General features: G+C 42.3%; 1 protein-coding gene across 1 annotated transcript in view; it reads left to right on the forward strand.

Annotated features, from left to right (window-relative positions):
- The first annotated feature begins 6,137 nt into the window (after nt 1-6,137).
- The window catches only part of LOC124000453 (tumor necrosis factor receptor superfamily member 16-like), a 63,370-nt gene continuing 42,854 nt past the window's right edge, over nt 6,138-26,653 (forward strand). The window contains exons 1-2 of the mRNA XM_046306811.1: nt 6,138-6,501; nt 13,733-13,895. Coding sequence (XP_046162767.1) covers nt 6,463-6,501; nt 13,733-13,895 — 202 coding nt within the window. The 5' untranslated portion in view covers nt 6,138-6,462. The remainder of the gene's footprint in view (nt 6,502-13,732; nt 13,896-26,653) is intronic.

The following is a 26,653-nucleotide window of genomic DNA, read 5'->3' on the forward strand; positions in this document are numbered from 1 at the left end:
CTAGCCCCGTGACACATAAACTACTGCAGCATAAATACTGGAGGCTGAGACAGGAGGGGTCAGGAGACACTGTGGCCTCATCCGATGATACCCCCGGACAGGGTCAAACAGGAAGGATATAACCCCACCCACTTTGCCAAAGCACAGCCCCCACACCACTAGAGGGATATCTTCAACCACCAACTTACCATCCTGAGACAAGGCCGAGTATAGCCCACAAAGATCTCCGCCACGGCACAACTCAAGGGGGGGCGCCAACCCAGACAGGAAGATCACGTCAGTGACTCAACCCACTCAAGTGACGCACCCCTCCTAGGGACGACATGAAAGAGCACCAGTAAGCCAGTGACTCAGCCCCTGTAATAGGGTTAGAGGAAGAGATTCCCAGTGGAGAGAGGGGATCCGGCCAGACAGACAGCAAGGGCAGTTCGTTGCTCAAGAGATGCTTAGAAATTCTAGGGACAATTAGGAGGCCTGCGTCTTGTGACCGTAGCATACGTGTAGGTATGTACGGCAGGACCAAATCAGAAAGATAGGTAGGAGCAAGCCCATGTAATGCTTTGTAGGTTAGTAGTAAAACCTTGAAATCAGCCCTTGCCTTAACAGGAAGCCAGTGTAGGGAGGCTCGCACTGGAGTAATATGATCAAATTGTTTGGTTCTAGTCAGGATTCTAGCAGTCGTATTTAGCACTAACTGAAGTTTATTTAGTGCTTTATCCGGGTATCTGGAAAGTAGAGCATTGGAGTAGTCTAACCTAGAAGTAACAAAAGCATGGATTAATTTTTCTGCATCATTTTTGGCCAGAAAGTTTCTGATTGTTGCAATGTTACGTAGATGGGAAAATCTGTCCTTGAAACAGTCTTGATATGTTCGTCAAAAGAGAGATCAGGGTCCAGAGTAACGCCGAGGTCCTTCACAGTTTTATTTGAGACGACTGTACAACCATCAATATTAATTGTCCGATTCAACAGAAGATCTCTTTGTTTCTTGGGACCTAGAACAAGCATCTCTGTTTTGTCCAAGTTTAAAAGTAGAAAGTTTGCAGCCATCCACTTCCTTATGTCTGAAACACATGCTTCTAGCGAGGGCAATTTTGGGGCTTCACCATGTTTCATTGAAATGTACAGCTGTGTGTCATCCGCATAGCTTTGAAAGTTAACATTATGTTTTCGAATGACATCCCTAAGAGGTAAACTATATAGTGAAAACAATAGTGGTCCTAAAACGGAGCCTTGAGGAACACCGCATTGTCAGGCTGGAACAGGATAGGGCCTTCCCCAAACTGTTGCCACAAAGTTGGAAGCACAGAATTGTCTAGAATACCATCGTATTCTATAGCATTAAGGGGCCTAGCCCGAACCATGATAAACAGTCCCAGACCATTATGCCTCCTCCACCGCATTTTACAGTTGGCACTACGCATTGGGGCAGGTAGCGTTCTCCTAGTATCCGCCAATGCCAGATTCATCTGTCGGACTGCCAGATGTGAAGCGGGATTTATCACTCCACAGAGCACGTTTCCACGGCTTCAGAGTCCAATGGCGGCAAGCTTTACACCACTCCAGCCAACGCTTGGCATAGCGCATGGTGATCTTACACTTGTTTGGGGCTGCTCGGACATGGAAACCCACTTCATGAAGCTCCTGACGAACAGTTATTGTGCTGATGTTGCTGCCAGTGGCAGTTTGGAATGTCGTAGTGAGTGTTTCAACTGAGGACAGACACTTTTTAGGAGTTACGCGCTTCAGCATTCGGGGGTGTCAGGATTTGGCCAGGGTTGTTCCGGTTTTTGGTCACTAGATGCCCCCATTGTGCTTTTTGACCTTTTGTTTTACCTTGATCCCCATTATTATTTGCACCTGTGCCTCATTTCCCCTGATTGTATTTAAACCCTTAGTTTTTCTCAGTTATTTGCTCTGTGTTTGTATGTTAGCACCCAGCCCTAGTATTCTGTGAACTCTTGTTGATCCCGGTGGACTCTCTTGTCGAATTCTGTTTTTTGTTCTTGTTTATTTATTTTTGAGTATCTTTTGAGGCTTTTTATGCTATACCTACCACCTTGTGGATTTACCTTTTTGTCTTGGAGGATTACCTTTGTTCTTGTGGAATTCCTTTTGAGGTTGTGGAGTTACATGTTTTCCTGAAGGACTTCACTTTTTACTTCATTAAATACACCGTCTCAAGTACTGCTGTGTCTGCCTCATCTTCTGGGTTCTGCCGACTATTCGTGGCTCAGTTGGTTAAGTGACTGTTTCTCACTCCGGAGACCCGGGTTTGTAACCGTGTCCTGACAGGGGGTCCTGTTCTGTGAGCTTGTGTGGACTACCACTTCACGGCTGAGACATTGTTGGTCCTAGATGTTTCCACTTCACAATAACAACACTTACAGTTGACTGGGGCAGCTCTAGCAGGGCAGACATTTGACAAACTGACATGTTGGAAAGGTCCCAACCTATGACGGTGCCACGTTGAAAGTCACTGAGCTCTTCAGTACCGGGCCACCCTACTGCCACTGTCTTTTTAAGGAGATTGCATGGCTGTGTGCTCGATTTTATACATCTGTCAGCAACGGGTGTGGCTGAAATAGGTGAATCCACTAACTTGAAGGGTTGTCCACATTTGGCCATCTAGTGTAGCTCTATATTATCGAAGGGAGTTCAATGTTCTGACTGCTGCTGGAAAAACACTGAAAGAAGTAACTGGATTGATGGGAGGGGTCTTGATGATTTTTTCTGCACATTTGGAGGTGTGCTTGGTGTACAGAAAGCTCAAGAGGGAAGGTCCCAGGCCAGCCAGTAATCTTTCAGCACAACCCTTTCTAGTCTCTTCTTAGTGAGACTGTCCATGTTACCATACCAAACTGTAACAGACTGTATGAGGCAAAGTCATGAGTAATGTACTTTAAGAAACTTATCATGTTTCATTACTTATTCTAATGAATAGGACATTCAGCTACTTTACCAATTCAAACATTTAAAACGTTCAGCCTCATCAAATCTTTATCAAGACTATATTTTATGAGTGACCTTGCCGAGTGGAATGACATTGGCTTACAGTATGCTGACTAATCACAAGGACAGGAACATGATATGTGGGGAGAGAATAATGTATGACTCATAGACGGCCTTGTCAGCACACCAGCAGCATATACATAACACTACTTAAAGAGCTCTCATTCACTGGCTATTTGCTATCTATGGATAGATACATTTCAGCAAGATGTTCTATTCACCTCCAAAACCATGTAATCATCATCATATTCATCATCACCTCTTTCAATGGGCTGTTAATCCATTAGCAAGTTGCCATGACAATCATCTTAGCAAACCAACCAAGTGTATGACAACAAACTGTAGTAGGCCTACCACCTACCATAATGGATAATAATATAGTCTGAAGAGTCATATTGTGGCTACATGCATACAAACAAAAACAACTCGAGTGACACCATCTGGAAAGGTCAGTGACACAGTAGAAGACTTTCTTACTTGTGTATTTCCGATGCAATGTTTTAGATGAAAGCGACTGGTTGGTCCGTGTCCTCTGGATGGGGGACATGGGGGTGGGAGGAGTGGGGGCTGGTCTTCTGGGAGGATGGAGGATGTGGGATCATTGATGTGTCCAGAGATCAATAAAGGAGAGTATTCAGATCTCAACAGTGAAACCCAACCAGCCTGCCAATGCAAGAGGGCTTCAGCCCATAGAGTAGAGCAGACCCCCTCAGCTGATAGGTACAGGAGGGGTAGAGACAGACAGGGTCAGGGGGACAATAAGGTTATAGTTGAGGTGGGACGTGACGGTAGCAGGTTCAGTGTGCTGCAACCTGATTGGTGGCTTCTGTTGGCCAAATTGTCTGAGCTCAATAACCATCAACACTGGTTTGCCTTTAAGTGTGAATACCTCAATGAGCAGTAAACACAATTATAGAACTCAGACGTGCATTAGTGGTCTTTTATTGGCCTTCCTAAATTTAGTGTATCATCAAGGACTGTGGAGCCTGTCCAAAAACTCCACATAATGGACCATGTGATCTGCTTTGATGGACAGGTTCAATACAGAGCATATCCCAGAGGTATGTGTATGAGCATAATGGCTCAATTGTAAATTCACACTCTTTCTCACTCTATTCACTTACCATATGGCGTTGTGTCATGGTACCATAAGCACAAGTGGTAGGTTAACGGTTGTAAGCCTTGGTATGAAATTACATGACAAGAAATTGTTATAAAATGGATTGTAAAACATGAGTCAATATTAATTCAGTTGTTTCTTTCTTGAAAGTGCACATCCCTCATTGAACTGTCTTACCTTGATAGCCTGATTACTCACAGTAGTGTTACTTCAGGGATGAGCAACTATGCAAGGGAAGTAGTCTCCCTCTTGTGGTGTATCATTATATTGTGTAAGAGACTGTGGTGTATCATTATATTGTGTAAGAGACTGTGGTGTATCATTATATTGTGTAAGAGACTGTGGTGTATCATTATATTGTGTAAGAGACTGTGGTGTATCATTATATTGTGTAAGAGACTGTGGTGTATCATTATATTGTGTAAGAGAGTGTGGTGTATCATTATATTGTGTAAGAGACTGTGGTGTATCATTATATTGTGTAAGAGACTGTGGTGTATCATTATATTGTGTACGAGACTGTGGTGTATCATTATATTGTGTAAGAGACTGTGGTGTATCATTATATTGTGTAAGAGACTGTGGTGTATCATTATATTGTGTAAGAGGCTGTGGTGTATCATTATATTGTGTAAGAGACTGTGGTGTGGCTGGTAAAAAGCCGAGGTCTTTGAGCCATGTTACAATTCCCACCAAGTGGGTTATCCCTATTATCGCGATGCATAGGGTGTCTGCCTTTCACGCCGGAGACCAGGATTCGCTTGCCATTCCCTCTTGCCATTCCCTCTGTTGGTGTCAAGGCGGATGGCGGCCGTTGGGTCGTCGAAAGGCACAGAGATACTTGTGAAGGGGTTTGAAAGAAAGTCGACGTGCCCACTGGTTCGAAAGGGGCAGAATTTTACAATTTCCACTTTACACTTTACAATTTCCACCAAGTGGGTTAACCCTATTGGCGCGATGCGTGTTTGCCTTTTTCACGCTTGGATTTGCTTTCTACTTCTTTTGTTCGCTACCAATACTATATATATATATTTTTTTTTTTGGGTGCGGCTGGTAAATATTGTAGGCTATAGGCCTACGTACCGTAGCCTACTACGTGACCATGTAGAAAGCACAAGAATCAAGCTGTGCTGAGAATGATGATGTGCTTGACACCAGTCCCTGAAGAAGGCACAGTGATGCCAAAACGTTGGTGGTTTACCCAGTACATTACTGGGAGCTTGTATATAGAGTATACAACTCTCTCTCTTTTACATAGTTTGCTCGCCATTGGTCAGCACCTCTACCAACTTTTGGGGTGTGCACCAGCTCATGAAATTCAACCAGTTGACACAATAATACAGACCACATAAATGAGAAAAGGTCATTGAAAATGCATGTGAAAAAAGCAGCTAAAAAGCAGTAGATTTCAAGTAGATTTCCGGGGATGCTTTCTTTGGCAAACAACATGCAATGCAACGCTTTGGAGAGAGAGCTAGAGAGAGCGATAGAGAGAAAGAGAGAGAGAGGGGGAGGGAGAGAAAGAGAGAGAGCGAGAGCGATAGAGAGAAAGAGAGAGCGAGATATAGATGACGTGTCTGAAAAGTGGCTCTCGTTGATCCTTGTCTCTTGTCTGTGTAGATCAGGGTCCCCCAACTGGCAGCCAGAGTGACGAATTTGTACTGCAGGTGTTTTTGTGTGTTTTTGTTTGGTTGCATTTTCATTGTTGGACATAAAACAATGTAAATCAGCTCCAAGTTTTAATTTGGAATATCTGTTCCCAAGTATTTCCATGCATAATATAGACACGCATTACCATATACAAATGCAAGCAAGGTTTGGAAGTATTATGTGTTAGTCAAATATTATATATGTTTGGGCTTAATGCGGTCAATTTGAAGTCTACAAATGATTTGTAACTATGTGCTTGCCACCCAACCATCCACTCAAGAAAAAAATTGACGCACGTCTGAATCTAGTTGATGATACCAGGTGTAGATCGTGCAAGTCGACGACTGCAGAAGTCACAGGGTAAATCGGGAAGGAGTGGACGTGCCTCTCTTCAGTTCGTGCACGACTCTTGCCTCCGCAGTGCACTGCTGGATAGCGCTCAGTACAGTCAGTCTGCGCCGGGACGCTTCACGCACGCACCAGTGACCTGCCAATGCGACGCATCTCACTCTCAAAAGGTCTCGAACACTATACCGCAGCGAAGAGCATGGGGAATTCACTGCGGACTCATTGATAAAGAATTGCCACTGGAATTAAAATGAACAATTCGTCCTGTATGTTCCTTTGCAGTATCCATTTAGTATAGTCTATTTGTTTATGACACTATAGGAAACCGAAGCATGGCGGGTACCTTATCATTGGTGATGTTGTTTGGAGTGGTGAGTAGTGGCATGATTTATAACTCTTCATAAAGATATATTTCATTTGATTGAATAGGTAGCATGGGAGAAACGTGTTCATTGTTTGCATTTTATTACTTTGCGTTATAACACTGTAGTTGTATTGGACTGGGGATCCCTGCACTGTTCCTCGTATTTCTCCATCTAATGCTGGCAAATTAGTCACGATACTAATCTGAGGAGCTGCTGGAGGGGAGGTGTTTATTCCCCCCCACATCTCAGAACTAAGCATAATAAACCCGAATGTGTGTTTTATAATAACAGTTATAGTTCCCCATGCTCTTCATCTGAATCCTTTATAGAACAACCATCCTGAATGGTTTTCATAGGCAGGTGCCATAGCCCAAGGTTCCTATTACAATGTAGGTTTTCATAGCAGGTCCATCCATTCAAAACTGTGGTAAGATCACATCGGACTGAAATGAAAGGCTTGCTCAGTCATCGGTAAATATGCATACTCAGTGTTGGGGAAGCTACTCAGAAAATATAGTTTACCAAGCTGCCAATTACTTCACACTGGAAGAAGTTAAGCTACATTAAAGCTACCCATAAGACAAATATAGTTTACTGAACTAAAGTTACTTTGAAAAAGTAGTTCACCATATCCAAACTAGTTCTTAAAAAACGTTTATATGTGCACCTGAAATGCCATAGATAACAAATTGCAATTGAGGTCATATGTTAATAGAATGTGTAATTTAACCTTAAGAAACTAAAAAAACGAATGAGTGAGAATTAGGCAGGTCTAATGCTGAAAAAAAGAAAATGATTGCCTACTTCGCTCAGTTTAACTTCTTCCAGTGTGAATTAATTGGTAACTTGGTAAAATATATTTAGCTTATATTTAGCTTATATTTAGCTTATAGTAGCTTCCCCAACACTGACTATGCATATATGAAACAGATCGGTGACATTTACTGATGACTGATCAAATCCTTAACATTTCAGTCCATAGTGATCTAATAACAGTTTTTATGCATGAACCTGTTATGAAATCCTAAAATACCCATATTTTCTCTTTTTATGGAAGTATGCTTCTGTTGAAGTGGAGGTAGTGACTTAACTGAAGTTCAGAAAGTTTTGAGGAATTTATGACATGAGTGTGAATTTTCGATAGTTGGGTGATGATAATGGTGATGGTGATGGGGATGATTACAAACTATTTGCTATTATTTGGTGAGTGGCTGTCATAGGCTAATCCTCCTGATATTTCAAGACCTGCTGGTCTAATAAGGCTTGTTCATTCACTCACCATGTGAACAGCCCTCTACATTACTCAGGAGCAGTCTGTTTTGACAGCTTCTTTACAACATTGTGGTAGTATAGAGCATGTTTGTAGAATTAGATTCAGAAATAGTCTCTAATTGACTATGAAATCGGGGAGAGTGCAAAGCAGGCATCACAAGGCTGGGGATGTGACCTGGTGTGTGTATGTGTGTGTGTTTGCGTGTGTGTGCGTGTGTGTGTGTGAGGGCATTGCCTTATTCTACACGTTTGAGTTAAAGACTTAACGCCAATTTATGCTTGATCCGACAATGTGGTCGGAGGCTCTGTATGGATGGTGTGATGCTAATGCACAGTCTACGGAGGGAAGTCGCTGTGCGCGGCTCTAATTTTGTGACAATGTGGAGGGCTCCGTATAGCTTCTCATTGACATGATAGGTACAGTTGATGTCGGAAGTTTACATACACCTTAGCCACATACATAAACTCAGTTTTTCACAATTCCTGACATTTAAAATTCCCTGTCTTAGGTCAGTTATTTTTTATTCTTTTAATTTTACCTTTATTTAACCAGGCAAGTCAGTTAAGAACAAATTCTTATTTTCAATGACGGCCTAGGAACAGTGGGTTAACTGCCTGTTCAGGGGCAGAACGACAGATTTGTACCTTGTCAGCTCGGGGGTTTGAACTTACAACCTTCTGGTTACTAGTCCAACACTCTAACCACTAGGCTATCCTGCCAACACTTTATTTTAAGAACTTTAAATATCAGAATAATACTAGAGACAATTATTTATTTCAGCTTTTATTTCATTCATCACAATCCAGGTGGGTCAGATGTTTACATACATTCAATTAGTATTTGATAGCAGTGCCTTTAAATTGTTTAACTTGGTTCAAACGTTTTGGGTAGTCTTCCACAAGGTTCCCATAATAAGTTGGGTGAATTTTGGCCCATTCCTCCTGACAGAGCTGGTGTAACTGAGTCAGGTTTGTAGGCCTCCTTGCTCGCACACACTTTTTCAGTTCTGCCCACAAATGTTCTATAGGATTGAGGTCAGGGCTTTATGATGGCCACTCCAATACCTTGACTTTGCTGTCCTTAAGCCATTTTGCCACAACTTTGGAACTATGCTTGGGGTCATTGTCCATTTGGAAGACCCATTTGTGTCCAAGCTTTAACTTCATGACTGATGTCTTGAGATGTTGCTTCAATATATCCACATAATTTTCCTCCCTCGTGATGCCATCTATTTTGTGAAGTGCACCAGTCCCTCCTGCAGCAAAGCACCCCCACAACATGATGCTGCCACCCCCTTGCTTCACGGTTGGGATGGTGTTCTTCGGCTTGCAAGCCTCCCCCTTTTTCCTCCAAACATAACAATGGTTATTATGGCCAAACAGTTATATTTTTGTTTCATCAGACCAGAGGACATTTCTCCAAAAAGTACGATCTTTGTCCCCATGTGCAGTTGCAAACCGTAGTCTGGCTTTTATATGGCGGTTTTGGAGCAGTGTATTCTTCCTTGCTGAGCTGCCTTTCAGGTTATGTCGATATAGGACTAGTTTTACTGTGGATATAGATATATTTGTACCTGTTTTCTCCAGCATCTTCACAAGGTCCTTTGATGTTGTTCTGGAATTGATTTGCACCTTTCGCACCAAAGTACGTTCATCTCTAGGAGACAGAACGCATCTCATTCCTGAGCGGTATGATGGCTGCGTGGTCCTGTGGTGTTTATACTTGCCTACTATTGTTTGTACAGATGAACGTGGTACCTTCAGGCGTTTGGAAATTGCTCCCAAGGATGAACCAGACTTGTGGAGATCTACAATAGTTTTTCTGAGGTCTTGGCTGATTTCTCTTGATTTTCCCATGATGTCAAGCAAAGAAGCACTGAGTTTGAAGGTAGGCCTTGACATACATACACAGGTACACCTCCAGTTGACTCAAATGATGTCAATAAGCCTATCAGAAGCTTCCAAAGCCATGACATCATGTTAGCAATTTTCCAAGCTGTTTAAAGGTACAGTCAACTTAGTGTATGTAAACTTCTGACCCACTGGAATTGTGACACAGTGAATTATAAGTGAAATAATCTGTCTGTAAACAATTGTTGGAAAAATTAAGTGTGTCATGCACAAAGTTGATGTCCTAACCAACTTGACAAAACTATAGTTTGTTAACAAGAAATTTGTGGATTGGTTGAAAACAAGTTTTAATGACTCCAACATGAGTGCATGTAAACTTCCGACTTCAACTGTAGGTCAGGAGGTCCTGTATAAACACAAACTCAGTTCCTTGACAACTTCCTTCACAACAGTTCTGCGCTGCTCCGCTAAGCTCAAGAAGTATGAATACCCTGACTTCTGCAGAGGCCATATCACCCTAAATGCTGCACGGCCAATGCAGACATCAGATTGACCATGCAGCACCATTTCAGTCACTCAGATCATTTTGAGAGTAGCAGGCTCCTTATCAGAGGTGAAGCTGGTAAATTGTTTATTTCACTGACAAGATGCACACAGATACAGATAAACTTGGGGTTTGGGCGGCATTCCAAGTTCACATTCACCGACCTGGTGATTATAGTGTAAGACCATATTCAAATAAAAACAGAGGTTTAGAGCCAAGGTTTGCATGAATTAGTAAGGATAAGAAAATATGCTTATGTGTGGTTTAACAATGCTTTGGGCAATTCTCCAACAGATGGAGACATGCCAAGAGTGGGGGGATTCTGAAATTGCACTTTAGTTGTCCTCAGTTTTATCATTGGATTGTGGTACAAAATGAGGCAATGGTGTGCTTTAGGACCATGCAGATCAATCCAAGCGGTCGGGTAGACTGTTTGGAGTGTTTATCCGACTGGATAAAAATGTAATAAAATAGTTATGTCCCCCCACTTCTAAAACCAAAGTTGTGCCCTTGAGAGGGTTTGAGATTATGTGGGGGATATCACTGGGAGGGGGCACGCACACACAGACAGACACGCACGCACACACAGAGCAGATAGAGAGAGGGAAGAGGGAGAGGGAGAAATGTACAGAGCGGATTAGTCGATCGACGGAGAGTGAGAGAGAGAGCTGTGCTGGTGGCTGCTCTCAGTGCATCTGTTTCTGAATGAAAGCAGGGGCTGAGGGAGGGGGAGAGAGGGAGACAGTTAAAGAGAGAGAAGGCATCTCAGTGAGAGTGAGACCAGCAGTGTTTCTTAGTAAAATGTGAGGCATTAAACATTAAAGCGTTTCAGTCTAATGGTTTTGATGATTATGACTTCAGAATGTGCTTCACATGATTGTTTCCTTATTTAAATGTATTGTATGTATGAAAACATGCTTTAGTCTGGTGCCTGTGAAGCTGTTTGGCATTTATATCAGAGCGAGAGAGAGGAAGTGACAGAGAAGGGAGAGTGGAGAGAGACAGTGAGAAAAATACTGGAAATAAAGAGACAGAGAGAATATTGTGTGTAGAAGGAAGCAGCATGTGTGTATGCCTTTGCGTGCGTGTGTGAATTTATAGTTTTAAGTTGCGCAATATGAGGACTTGTTATGCAAATTCCAGAGAGGAATCTGTCTTTTACCACACCTAGCAATTAGAGAGAAAAAAAGGACGTTAACTCTCCCAGGCCCTCCATCAACAGTACTGAGTCTGACCAATAGCCCCGTAGACAGCTCCGTTTGTCTTGGCCTTAAAGAAAAAGTTAAGTTGCTCAAATGCTTTACTTCCCGAAACAGTCCCGCCTGGACTTGCAGTATGCTCCAGCCAGCAGTATTCAACTAACATTTGCACTACAAGCGAATAAATAAGGAGGAGAGTAACCCCTATGGTGAAGAAAACACAAATCAAGTATTAGAAAAACAAAGGTAGATCAACAACAAGTGGGACACAATCATGGAGTGGAACGACATTTATTGGATATTTCAAACTTTTTTAACAAATCAAAAACTGAAAAATTGGGCGTGCAATATTATTCAGCCCCCTTAAGTTAATAATTTGTAGCGCCACCTTTTGCTGCGATTACAGCTGTAAGTCGCTTGGGGTATGTCTCTATCAGTTTTGCACATAGAGAGACTGAAATTTTTTCCCATTCCTCCTTGCAAAACAGCTCGAGCTCAGTGAGGTTGGATGGAGAGCATTTGTGAACATCAGTTTTCAGTTCTTTCCACAGATTCTCGATTGGATTCAGGTCTGGACTTTGACTTGGCTATTCTAACACCTGGATATGTTTATTTTTGAACCATTCCATTGTAGATTTTGCTTTATGTTTTGGATCATTGTCTTGTTGGAAGACAAATCTCCGTCCCTGTCTCAGGTCTTTTGCAGACTCCATCAGGTTTTCTTCCAGAATGGTCCTGTATTTGGCTCCATCCATCTTCCCATCAATTTTAACCATCTTCCCTGTCCCTGCTGAAGAAAAGCAGGCCCAAACCATGATGCTGCCACCACCATGTTTGACAGTGGGGATGGTGTGTTCAGGGTGATGCGCTGTGTTGCTTTTATGCCAAACGCCAAACAACAGACGTTTTGCATTGTTGCCAAAAAGTTCAATTTTGGTTTCATCTGACCAGAGCACCTTCTTCCACATGTTTGGTGTGTCTCCCAGGTGGCTTGTGGCAAACTTTAAACAACACTTTTTATGGATATCTTTAAGAAATGGCTTTCTTCTTGCCACTCTTCCATAAAGGCCAGATTTGTGCAATATACGACTGATTGTTGTCCTATGGACAGAGTCTCCCACCTCAGCTGTAGATCTCTGCAGTTCATCCAGAGTGATCATGGGCCTCTTGGCTGCATCTCTGATCAGTCTTCTCCTTGTATGAGCTGAAAGTTTAGAGGGACGGCCAGGTCTTGGTAGATTTGCAGTGGTCTGATACTCCTTCCATTTCAATATTATCGCTTGCACAGTGCTCCTTGGGATGTTTAAAGCTTGGGAAATCTTTTTGTATCCAAATCCTGCTTTAAACTTCTTCACAACAGTATCTCGGACCTGTCTGGTGTGTTCCTTGTTCTTCATGATGCTCTCTGCGCTTTTAACGGACCTCTGAGACTATCACAGTGCAGGTGCATTTATACGGAGACTTGATTACACACAGGTGGATTGTATTTATCATCATTAGTCATTTAGGTCAACATTGGATCATTCAGAGATCCTCACTGAACTTCTGGAGAGAGTTTGCTGCACTGAAAGTAAAGGGGCTGAATAATTTTGCACGCCCAATTTTTCAGTTTTTGATTTGTTACATTTTTTTGAAATATCCAATAAATGTTGTTCCACTTCATGATTGTGTCCCACTTGTTGTTGATTCTTCACAAACAAAATACAGTTTTATATCTTTATGTTTGAAGCCTGAAATGTGGCAAAAGGTCGCAAAGTTCAAGGGGGCCGAATACTTTCGCAAGGCACTGTATGTGCCTTTAAAGGCTCTCTGAGGATGGGACAATGTACTGCTCTGTAGAAGAATTAGTCTCTGATTTAGATGTAGACAAAACGATTTATTGCGAATCATGATACGAGGTTAGATTAGGAACATGATTGTAATACGCACCTGGCTGTCATTTTTGCCTTCAAAACGTTCTCCTCTATGAGCCAGTATTATGGGGACCTCTGCTTTAACACCCTTCTGTCTGTTACCCTCTATGAGCCAGTATTATGGGTGACCTCTGCTTTAACACCCTTCTGTCTGTTCCCCTCTATGAGCCAGTATTATGGGTGACCTCTGCTTTAACACCCTGCTTTAACTGTCTGTTCCCCTCTATGAGCCAGTATTATGGGTGACCTCTGCTTTAACACCCTTCTGTCTGTTACCCTCTATGAGCCAGTATTATGGGTGACCTCTGCTTTAACACCCTTCTGTCTGTTACCCTCTATGAGCCAGTATTATGGGTGACCTCTGCTTTAACACCCTTCTGTCTGTTCCCCTCTATGAGCCAGTATTATGGGGGACCTCTGCTTTAACACCCTTCTGTCTGTTCCTCTGTCTGTGGCAGGTTGGGGTGTTGGTGGCTTCTAAGACGGAGCGGGCGGTGCAGGTGCCCTGTGACTCAGGCCAGTACACCAAGGGTGGAGAGTGCTGCGAGGTGTGCCCACCTGGAGAGGGGGTGGTGAGGAGGTGTGGTGCCAACCAGACCGTCTGTGCCCAGTGCTTAGACAGTGAGTTCATCCTTCAAATGTACAAGTACACATCTATACAGGCATACTGTATTATGCACATGCACACAGGCACGAACACACAGCTATTTTCAGGTGCACAACTAGAGGTTTTTCTTCGGGATCAAAAAGGGGCTTATGTTGTGGGCGCGGTTAGCCCGTCGGCACGTCATCATTTTAGAAGCCCCCATCTTGGCGGGGTAAAGAATGGCTAATGTTGTGTTCTTTTGCTCAAACATAGTAACAACATCTATAATGCTAAATTCATTGTTTTTAGAATTTTCAATTCTCCCTGACTGTCTAGTTTTTATTTGGGGGATTGTTAGTTCTCAATGTTTATGTTATCAAGAAATATATAGGTCCATTATCTTTTTTACACACTTTATGTCTGGTTGTAGTCATTTAAGTACACACTGAAAGTGTTTTTTTATCCTGAAAATGTATTTTAAAAAGTACATATACAGTATATTATAACTTTTTTTTACACTGTTTGGACTTAGCCACCTCAATGATTTCAATGGCAGAAAAATCCCTGAACTATACAATTCACCTTATATGCACTCATTTACACCATCAACGGCAATTTACACATTAATACCCCACCGTCTAAAACCATCCAATCAAAACAGAAAAAAGTCTGAACAAAAATGTTATTGTCTAATTTGCACATAACAAAAAAAATCCTTCTGTCCCTGCTTTACTAACAAAGTGTTCTCTAGAAACAGGCAGGGATTCCTATGTTTGACGGCTGTAAGTGGGACCAAATGTGTTCACTTACAACTCAGGCTGAAACCCTTTGATTCAGAGGGAGGATAAAACGGGACGGGAGAGGTGCCAATGTTGTGCAACAACATCCTACAGAGAGGAAGAGCCTTTATGCAAACATACATATGCACTTCTTCTCAGGGTTTGTTTCACCATTTTCCCTCTCTTTCTCTCTCTTTCTGTTGTTGTCCTTTACAGCAGTTAAGATGCATAGTAGAAGTTAAAGTGTAGTTCTCACAGGTCACTGCATAGCATAGAAATAGAATCCAGAGAGATAGAGAGTCAACTGGATTCTGCAGCACTTCTATAAGTCAAAATGTAGTTCCCAAGGTCACTGCATGGTTGTGGTGGATGAGCAGAATGTCAGAGTGCATTGTGACCCATGACTGGGTTCAGGTCTGCTCTATTGACTGAGTCGTACAAATAGGATCTTCTTTCATAACTGTGACAATTCACAGACAAAGTATTCTTCAGTTGAGGTCCTTTACAAATCCCAGGAATGCCAGTGTCCTCCAACACAATTTGAGCAGGACACAGAACAGACGAGGTCTAAAATTAGATCAATTAAGTAATTTAGTCAGAAGATGGCCTGTGTTGCTGCTTGATATAGTATTACCATAACAAGCTCCTACAGACACAACACGGGCCTGGGATGCCTGTGAACTTCTGCCCAACAATGTGTAAAGACATGGTATGCACATATTATTTAATGTAACCTCCAAACATTCCTGTAGCTTGGCAGTTTAAGATCAAAGTCTCATCCACAGCAGCTGGTCAGTTGGGGAACAGCCAACCAGACAGTGTACATGGAGAGGTAAAAGAACAACTGGAAGGGAGGGGAAATGGAAATGGAAGAGGAGGGGATGAGGAATGGAGACTAATTAATCATTATTATTAGCAAATTACACAAAGTGATGGATTACAGCAGGAAACTGGAGCCGCTTGGCTTCTCTGCAAAAGCAGCAGAGACATCCTAATATGGACTTGTATTCTAAGGTTTGACTGAAGCCTGCCCTAAATTAAAATGTATAAATGCTGTCACTTCTTTTCATGGGAAATAATAAACCACTACAGAGCGCTCCACTCTCATCCCCTACCAGTCTTTATGTGACTCATCGGCTGTAACAGGGACAACAACTGGTCTGAGGGAGCATCAGGCACCAAAGAGCAGGGTCTGCTCATTCATCTTGCATGGTGCTATATGACTGCATCTTTACACATTTAAACAGACTAATTATACCAGTGCGCCACGTCCATTTGATATCCTACACAGGGATGCAGAAAACAATGTTGTCAGTGTCGTCCCATCGCTGCCACTCCTGTACGGACTCAGGGGAGGTGAAGGTCGAGAGCCATGCGTCCTCAGGAACACGACGCCACCAAGCCACACTGCTTCTTGACACACTGCTCGCTTAACCCGGAAGTCAGCCGCACCTCATGGGTCTCCGGGTCGCGGCCAGCTGCTACACAGCCCGGGAACGAATCCGGATCTGTAGTGACACCTCTAGTACTGAGATGCAGTGCCTTAGACCGCTGCACTCGGGAAGCACTAGAAAACTATTATAGTGAGCCACGATACAGATATGGTATCAATAATTTGGTAAACATTCCACAATTTAGCAGAATTGCATTAGTTTGTGACAATTTGAGTCAATTTACAATTGTTCTCTTCCTGTCCATTTTTGTTAGTCCAAATAAAATCTTATTGGGCTTGATGCATCCCTGAAACACTAACAAAAATAGGGCCTGAGAGTGTTATAAATGGATGTCAGTGGCTGAAAACACGGACCTTTACCTGAATAACAAAATCTATATCCGTAGATAGAAGCAGTATTTCATAAAGCGCAGGTATTAATATTTTAAAAGGGGAAAAAACATTCAGAGCATCCATTTCCTGTTTCATGGTAAATATGGGTGCATCTTTATTTACCTCTTCTTCCTCTCTGGATACTCTACTTCCTGTCCCGCTAACACCTCCCCTCCTCATTGCCCTATCCTTTCAGGTCTAGACGCCTGCCAACGTCAGCACCGCTAAAATATTTATCAGTCCTTTCCACTTTCTCTCTCTCTGCCTGTCATGGGACACAGCACATCCAGAGCTGCTTCTCAGTGAAGCATCACAAAGGGGGCTGAAACTGACTGGGGATCAGTGGGGATGGAGAGAGAAAAGGCCAGTCAATGAAGCGTTTAGAAAGTCCTCTGACTAAATGGGGTTCAATTGGGGATTTAGAGAGAGAGAGAGGGAAAGAGAGAGAGACAGAGAAGGACATAGAGACAGGAGAACCACAGCTTCCTTCGTCAATGGAGTGTGTACAAGAGGACTGACTGATTGTGGATCAGTGGTTAATGGGGGAATGAGTAGAAATGAGTTTGAGAGTCCTCTGTGGCTCCTACAGCGGAAACTACTGCATTACTCCACAGACACTCGGTGTACTAATGAGGGATTACACATAACTGTCACCAGATATGACTTCTCTTTTAAACATCCTAATAATAGCATTATAGGAATGTTAATAATACCCTAAACAGATGTTGTAAACCTTGGGGTCGAGCCAAGCAGACACCTGAAGCGTGGCGATAATTACACACTGTTAAATAAATGTTTCAAGTTTTAAAAGACATAGAAACCGGCATGCAGGTTTCAGAACGTTTAACGTATAGCCCTACAGAGAAACAAGAGCCAGTGAAAGGTCAGTGTGTTATGTTAGCATAGCAGTAAGAGAGAAAAGAGTTAAGGAAGGAAAGCTGTCTGACATTAGTGGGGAAATGGCCATCGGCCACAGTCCCCTAGAAGAACACAGCAGGATAGTGCTGACAATGGAGAAGATGAAAGAGGATGGACACAGGAGAAACTTAAGGATGTCCAGACCTGCATTATTAATGATGATAATCTAATGGGGTCGAAACACTTTGATGTGAGAGGAGGAGCCTTCTCAGGCTGAATTGGCACATTTACACTACATCCCTCAGCCTTCAATCACTAACTGCTGACAGGATCATACTGCTAGATATCTAGAGGAGGTGGTCAGGTTGAGAGGAACCATGAGGATCATACTGCTAGATATCTAGAGGAGGTGGTCAGGTTGAGAGGAACCATGAGGATCATACTGCTAGATATCTAGAGGAGGGTGGTCAGGTTGAGAGGAACCATGAGGATCATACTGCTAGATATCTAGAGGAGGGTGGTCAGGTTGAGAGGAACCATGAGGATCATACTGCTAGATATCTAGAGGAGGTGGTCAGGTTGAGAGGATCATACTGAATATCCATGAGGATCATACTGCTAGATATCTAGAGGAGGGTGGTCAGGTTGAGAGGAACCATGAGGATCATACTGCTAGATATCTAGAGGAGGTGGTCAGGTTGAGAGGAACCATGAGGATCATACTGTTAGATATTTAGAGGAGGGCGGTCAGGTTGAGAGGAACCATGAGGACCATACTGATAGATATTTAGAGGAGGGGGGTCAGGTTGAGAGGAACCATGAGGATCATACTGTTAGATATTTAGAGGAGGGTGGTCAGATTGAGAGGAACCATGAGGATCATACTGTTAGATATTTAGAGGGGGGTGGTCAGGTTGAGAGGAACCATGAGGATCATACTGCTAGATATCTAGAGGAGGGTGGTCAGGTTGAGAGGAACCATGAGGATCATACTGTTAGATATTTAGAGGAGGGCGATCAGGTTGAGAGGAACCACGAGGATCATGTAAGAGAAATGTAAGAGAACAATAACACTGGACCAGGGCTACCACCTGTCAGTGGAGGGAGCTCAACCTCAGGTCTCTCCATTGCCCTGTCACATGCTCCCTGATTCTTATGAATCATATGAATTTATATTTACTATTTGATCGTCTATTTGATGGTCTGTAACATATTGTCATGTTTGGATCATCCAATTTTGGACCATCGTCAATGTTTTTCACTGTGGTACATCAAATGGTTGGTGTTGGAAACTCAGAGGAAATAACATCCGGTTCTCACAGTATGAGCCTGTTTTATCCAATCCTGTTGTCACAGTATGAGCCTGTTTTATCCAATCCTGTTGTCACAGTATGAGCCTGTTTTATCCAATCCTGTTGTCACAGTATGATCCTGTTTTATCCAATCCTGTTGTCACAGTATGAGCCTGTTTTATCCAATCCTGTTGTCACAGTATGAGTCTGTTTTATCCAATCCTGTTGTCACAGTATGAGCCTGTTTTATCCAATCCTGTTGTCACAGTATGAGCCTGTTTTATCCAATCCTGTTGTCACAGTATGAGCCTGTTTTATCCAATCCCGTTGTCACAGTATGAGCCTGTTTTATCCAATCCTGTTGTCACAGTATGAGCCTGTTTTATCCAATCCCGTTGTCACAGTATGAGCCTGTTTTATCCAATCCTGTTGTCACAGTATGAGCCTGTTTTATCCAATCCTGTTGTCACAGTATGAGCCTGTTTTATCCAATCCTGTTGTCACAGTATGAGCCTGTTTTATCCAATCCCGTTGTCACAGTATGAGTCTGTTTTATCCAATCCTGTTGTCACAGTATGAGCCTGTTTTATCCAATCCCGTTGTCACAGTATGAGCCTGTTTTATCCAATCCCGTTGTCACAGTATGAGCCTGTTTTATCCAATCCTGTTGTCACAGTATGAGCCTGTTTTATCCAATCCCGTTGTCACAGTATGAGCCTGTTTTATCCAATCCTGTTGTCACAGTATGAGCCTGTTTTATCCAATCCCGTTGTCACAGTATGATCCTGTTTTATCCAATCCTGTTGTCACAGTATGAGCCTGTTTTATCCAATCCTGTTGTCACAGTATGAGCCTGTTTTATCCAATCCAGTTGTCACAGTATGAGTCTGTTTTATCCAATCCTGTTGTCACAGTATGAGCCTGTTTTATCCAATCCCGTTGTCACAGTATGAGCCTGTTTTATCCAATCCTGTTGTCACAGTATGAGCCTGTTTTATCCAATCCTGTTGTCACAGTATGAGCCTGTTTTATCCAATCCTGTTGTCACAGTATGAGCCTGTTTTATCCAATCCTGTTGTCACAGTATGAGCCTGTTTTATCCAATCCTGTTGTCACAGTATGAGCCTGTTTTATCCAATCCTGTTGTCACAGTATGAGCCTGTTTTATCCAATCCTGTTGTCACAGTATGAGCCTGTTTTATCCAATCCTGTTGTCACAGTATGAGCCTGTTTTATCCAATCCCGTTGTCACAGTATGAGCCTGTTTTATCCAATCCTGTTGTCACAGTATGAGCCTGTTTTATCCAATCCTGTTGTCACAGTATGAGCCTGTTTTATCCAATCCTGTTGTCACAGTATGAGCCTGTTTTATCCAATCCTGTTGTCACAGTATGAGTCTGTTTTATCCAATCCTGTTGTCACAGTATGAGCCTGTTTTATCCAATCCCGTTGTCACAGTATGAGCCTGTTTTATCCAATCCTGTTGTCACAGTATGAGCCTGTTTTATCCAATCCTGTTGTCACAGTATGAGCCTGTTTTATCCAATCCTGTTGTCACAGTATGAGCCTGTTTTATCCAATCCCGTTGTCACAGTATGAGCCTGTTTTATCCAATCCTGTTGTCACAGTATGAGCCTGTTTTATCCAATCCTGTTGTCACAGTATGAGCCTGTTTTATCCAATCCCGTTGTCACAGTATGAGCCTGTTTTATCCAATCCTGTTCTGTTTATCCACTAATGTTTCAATGCCGTTACCTTTCACATCCTCTGTTTCCAGTGTGTTTAAAGTAAGGGAGATGACACCCTGTGTTGTCAGGTAGTAAGCTGTGCTGCTATTTACAAGGTGTTAGAGATATTAGGCTCAGCCTGTGCTTGTGTTTACATGCTGGAGGAACTTACAAGGCAAGGCAAGTGCTGGGACATTGCTGCAGGGCTTTTCACACCAGCAATACGCTCTCTCTCTCTCTTACTGAACACAACAACTGCCATCCAACACTTCTCACTGCTGACACAGACACGTGCACACACACACACACACACACACACACACACACACACACACACACACACACACACACACACACACACACACACACACACACACACACACACACACACACACACACACACACACACACACACACACACACACACACACACACACACACACACACACACACACACACACACACACACACACGCATCACTTGCTGTTTCTAATAGCAAGGGAAGCCTCTTAAGCTCTACATTGAATAGATTGCAGAAGATGCCTCCTCTCTCCTGTTCCCCATTTAGAAGAGCATCACACAAGAGTACAGAGGGATTTGGGGAACCCTATATCCGGTGGGGAACCCGGTGTTCTATTATTCAAACCAGCCTGCCCCTCCTCTCCACCGTCTCCTCTTCTCTTATCCTCTCCTCCTCTCCACCGTCTCCTCCTCTCCTCTCTTATCCTCTCCTCCTCCTCTCCACTGTCTTCCCCTCTCCTCTCTTATCCTCTCCTCCTCCTCTCCACCGTCTCCTCTTCTCTTATCCTCTCCTCCTCTCCACCGTCTTCTCCTCCCCTCTCTTATCCTCTCCTCCTCCTCTCCACCGTCTTCCCCTCTCCTCTCTTATCCTCTCCTCCTCCTCTCCACCGTCTCCTCTTCTCTTATCCTCTCCTCCTCTCCACCATCTCCTCCTCTCCTCTCTTATCCTCTCCTCCTCCTCTCCACCGTCTTCCCCTCTCCTCTCTTATCCTCTCCTCTCCACCCTCTCCTCTCTTATCCTCATCTCTTCCCTCATCCCCCCTCTCCTCCTCTCCCCTCCTCTCCCGCCAAACGTCACTCTCATCTCCTACAGCCATGAAAATAACAGACTCTATGAATAATTCAGCAGGGTTCCAATTATATCTGAAAACATTCTATAAGAACATGCAATATTAATGAATGACTTTGTACCGCTAAGAACTCTCAGCATGAGAATAACCCAGTTTGGGGTCAACACCTTCATGGCTCAACTTCTAGCACCAACATTCCTGAAGAGCACATTCTACTAATGGAACTTCATAAAGACTACTACAACTGTCTCAGCATATAGTCATCAGGGGACCTCCTTTATAAACATTGCGTAGCTACAAAATATACCACAAAACATGCGTGCGCCAGTTTGGACGCAAAAGTAGTAATTTATAAAAAGTGAACTTGGCTTGAGAACGTGCTTTCCTCCACGCACATTTTCAGTTAGTTGTAGTATTGTATTGCAAGCAGGCAAGTAAGTATGTTGTGCAAATGGGGGATATGAGGAAATGCTTATTCATAAAAACATAATAACAAGATGCAACCATTTTCTGTTAGTGAGAAGAACGAAACTGAATGTGTTTTATTTTTGTACTTGAAATCAAAACATTGTTGACAAGTCTACAACAATTGGCCACTGTTTTCTGGCCACTGTTTTCTGTCAGAAAGTGTCACTGTCCTTTACAGCCAGATACAACATAAATGATTGTCCTTTACAGCCAGATACAGCATAAATGACTGTCCTTTACAGCCAGATACAGCATAAATGACTGTCCTTTACAGCCAGATACAGCATAAATGACTGTCCTTTACAGCCAGATACAGCATAAATGACTGTCCTTTACAGCCAGATAAAGCATAAATTATTGTCCTTTACAGCCAGATACAGCATAAATGACTGTCCTTTACAGCCAGATACAGCATAAATTACTGTCCTTTACAGACAGATACAGCATTAATTACTGCCCTTTACAGCCAGATACAGCATAGATTGTTGTCATTAACATTAATCCCTTTACAGCCAGATACAGCATAAATGACTGCCCTTTACAGCCAGATACAGCATAAATTACTGTCCTTTAGATGCAGCACAGATAGCCAGGTACATTAAATACTGCCCTTTACAGCCAGATACAGCATAATTATTGTCCTTTACAGCCAGATACAGCATAAATTACTGTCCTTTACAGCCAGAAACAGAATTAATTACTGCCCTTTACAGCCAGATACAGCATAAATTACTGTCCTTTACAGCCAGAAACAGAATTAATTACTGCCCTTTACAGCCAGATACAGCATAAATTACTGTCCTTTACAGCCAGATACAGCATTAATTACTGCCCTTTACAGCCAGATACAGCATAAATTATTGTCCTTTACAGCCAGATACAACATGAATTACTGGCCTTTACAGCCAGATACAGCATAAATGACTGCCCTTTACAGCCAGATACAGCTAAAATTATTGCCCTTTACAGCCAGATACAGCATAAATTACTGTCCTTTACAGTATAAATTACTGTCCTTTACAGCCAGATACAGCATAAATTACTGTCCTTTACAGCCAGATACAGCATAAATTACTGCCCTTTACAGCCAGATACAGCATAAATTACTGCCCCTTACAGCCAGATACAGCATAAATTACTGTCATTTACAGCCAGATGCAGCATAAATTACTGCCCTTTACAGCCAGGTACAGCATAAATGACTGCCCTTTACAGCCAGATACAGCATTAATTATTGTCCTTTACAGCCAGATACAGCATAAATTAGATACAGCCAGATAAATTACTGCCCTTTACAGCCAGATACAGCATAAATTACTGTCCTTTACAGACAGATACAGCATTAATTATTGTCCTTTACAGCCAGATACAGCATAAATTAGTGTCCTTACAGCCAGATACAGCATAAATTACCGTCCTTTACAGACAGATACAGCATTAATTATTGTCCTTTACAGCCAGATACAGCATAAATTAGTGTCCTTACAGCCAGATACAGCATAAATTACTGCCCTTTACAGCCAGATACAGCATAAATTACTCTCGTTTACAGCCAGAAACAGCATTAATTACTGCCCTTTACAGCCAGATACAGCATAAATTACTGTCCTTTACAGCCAGATACAGCATTAATTACTGCCCTTTACAGCCAGATACAGCATAAATTATTGTCCTTTACAGCCAGATACAACATTAATTACTGGCCTTTACAGCCAGATACAGCATAAATGACTGCCCTTTACAGCCAGATACAGCTAAAATTATTGCCCTTTACAGCCAGATACAGCATAAATTACTGCCATTTACAGCCAGATACAGCATAAATTACTGTCATTTACAGCCAGATGCAGCATAAATTACTGCCCTTTACAGCCAGGTACAGCATAAATGACTGCCCTTTACAGCCAGATACAGCATTAATTATTGTCCTTTACAGCCAGATACAGCATAAATTACTGTCCTTACAGCCAGATACAGCATAAATTACTGCCCTTTACAGCCAGATACAGCATAAATTACTGTCCTTTACAGCCAGATACAGCATAAATGACAGCCAGATACAGCATAAATTACTGCCCTTTACAGCCAGATACAGCATAAATTACTGTCCTTTACAGCCAGATTCAGCATTAATTACTGCCCTTTACAGCCGGATACAGCATAGATTGTTGTCCTTTACAGCCAGATACAGCATTAATTACCATCCTTTACAGCCAGATACAGCATAAATTACCATCCTTTACAGCCAGATACAGCATAAATGACTGCCCTTTACAGCCAGATACAGCATAAATTACCGTCCTTTACAGACAGACACAGCATAAATTACTGCCCTTTACAGCCAGATACAGCATAAATTACTGTCGTTAACAGCCAGATGCAGCATAAATTACTGCCCTTTACAGCCAGGTACAGCATAAATGACTGCCCTTTACAGCCAGATACAGCATTAATTATTGTCCTTTACAGCCAGATACAGCATAAATTACTGTCCTTTACAGCCAGAAACAGAATCTGCCCTTTACAGCCAGATACAGCATAAATTACTGTCCTTTACAGCCAGAAACAGAATTAATTACTGCCCTTTACAGCCAGATACAGCATAAATTACTGTTCTTTACAGCCAGATACAGCATTAATTACTGCCCTTTACAGCCAGATACAGCATAAATTATTGTCCTTTACAGCCAGATACAACATGAATTACTGGCCTTTACAGCCAGATACAGCATAAATGACTGCCCTTTACAGCCAGATACAGCTAAAATTATTGCCCTTTACAGCCAGATACAGCATAAATTACTGTCCTTTACAGCCAGATACAGTATAAATTACTGTCCTTTACAGCCAGATACAGCATAAATTACTGCCCTTTACAGCCAGATACAGCATCAATTACTGCCCTTTACAGCCAGATACAGCATAAATTACTGCCCTTACAGCCAGATACAGCATAAATTACTGTCATTTACAGCCAGATGCAGCATAAATTACTGCCCTTTACAGCCAGGTACAGCATAAATGACTGCCCTTTACAGCCAGATACAGCATTAATTATTGTCCTTTACAGCCAGATACAGCATAAATTAGTGTCCTTACAGCCAGATACAGCATAAATTACTGCCCTTTACAGCCAGATACAGCATAAATTACTGTCCTTTACAGACAGATACAGCATTAATTACTGCCCTTTACAGCCAGATACAGCAGATTGTTGTCCTTTATACAACATTAATTACTGGCCTTTACAGCCAGATACAGCATAAATGACTGCCCTTTAGCCAGATACAGCATAAATTACCATCCTTTACAGCCAGATACAGCATAAATTACCGTCCTTTACAGACAGACACAGCATAAATTACTGCCCTTTACAGACAGATACAGCATTAATTACTGCCCTTTACAGCCAGATACAGCATAGATTGTTGTCCTTTACAGCCAGATACAACATTAATTACTGCCCTTTACAGCCAGATACAGCATAAATTACTGTCCTTTACAGCCAGATACAGCATTAATTACTGCCCTTTACAGCCAGATACAGCATAAATTATTGTCCTTTACAGCCAGATACAACATTAATTACTGGCCTTTAGAGCCAGATACAGCATAAATGACTGCCCTTTACAGCCAGATACAGCTAAAATTATTGCCCTTTACAGCCAGATACAGCATAAATTACTGCCCTTTACAGCCAGATACAGCATAAATTACTGTCATTTACAGCCAGATGCAGCATAAATTACTGCCCTTTACAGCCAGGTACAGCATAAATGACTGCCCTTTACAGCCAGATACAGCATTAATTATTGTCCTTTACAGCCAGATACAGCATAAATTAGTGTCCTTACAGCCAGATACAGCATAAATTACTGCCCTTTACAGCCAGATACAGCATAAATTACTGTCCTTTACAGCCAGATACAGCATAAATGACTGCCCTTTACAGCCAGATACAGCATAAATTACTGCCCTTTACAGCCAGATACAGCATAAATTACTGTCCTTTACAGCCAGATTCAGCATTAATTACTGCCCTTTACAGCCGGATACAGCATAGATTGTTGTCCTTTACAGCCAGATACACCATTAATTACCATCCTTTACAGCCAGATACAGCATAAATTACCATCCTTTACAGCCAGATACAGCATAAATGACTGCCCTTTACAGCCAGATACAGCATAAATTACCGTCCTTTACAGACAGACACAGCATAAATTACTGCCCTTTACAGCCAGATACAGCATAAATTACTGTCGTTAACAGCCAGATGCAGCATAAATTACTGCCCTTTACAGCCAGGTACAGCATAAATGACTGCCCTTTACAGCCAGATACAGCATTAATTATTGTCCTTTACAGCCAGATACAGCATAAATTACTGTCCTTTACAGCCAGAAACAGAATTAATTACTGCCCTTTACAGCCAGATACAGCATAAATTACTGTCCTTTACAGCCAGAAACAGAATTAATTACTGCCCTTTACAGCCAGATACAGCATAAATTACTGTTCTTTACAGCCAGATACAGCATTAATTACTGCCCTTTACAGCCAGATACAGCATAAATTATTGTCCTTTACAGCCAGATACAACATGAATTACTGGCCTTTACAGCCAGATACAGCATAAATGACTGCCCTTTACAGCCAGATACAGCTAAAATTATTGCCCTTTACAGCCAGATACAGCATAAATTACTGTCCTTTACAGCCAGATACAGTATAAATTACTGTCCTTTACAGC

Source organism: Oncorhynchus gorbuscha, linkage group LG16 (genome assembly GCF_021184085.1).
Source record: "Oncorhynchus gorbuscha isolate QuinsamMale2020 ecotype Even-year linkage group LG16, OgorEven_v1.0, whole genome shotgun sequence".
Classification (NCBI taxonomy): domain Eukaryota; kingdom Metazoa; phylum Chordata; class Actinopteri; order Salmoniformes; family Salmonidae; genus Oncorhynchus; species Oncorhynchus gorbuscha.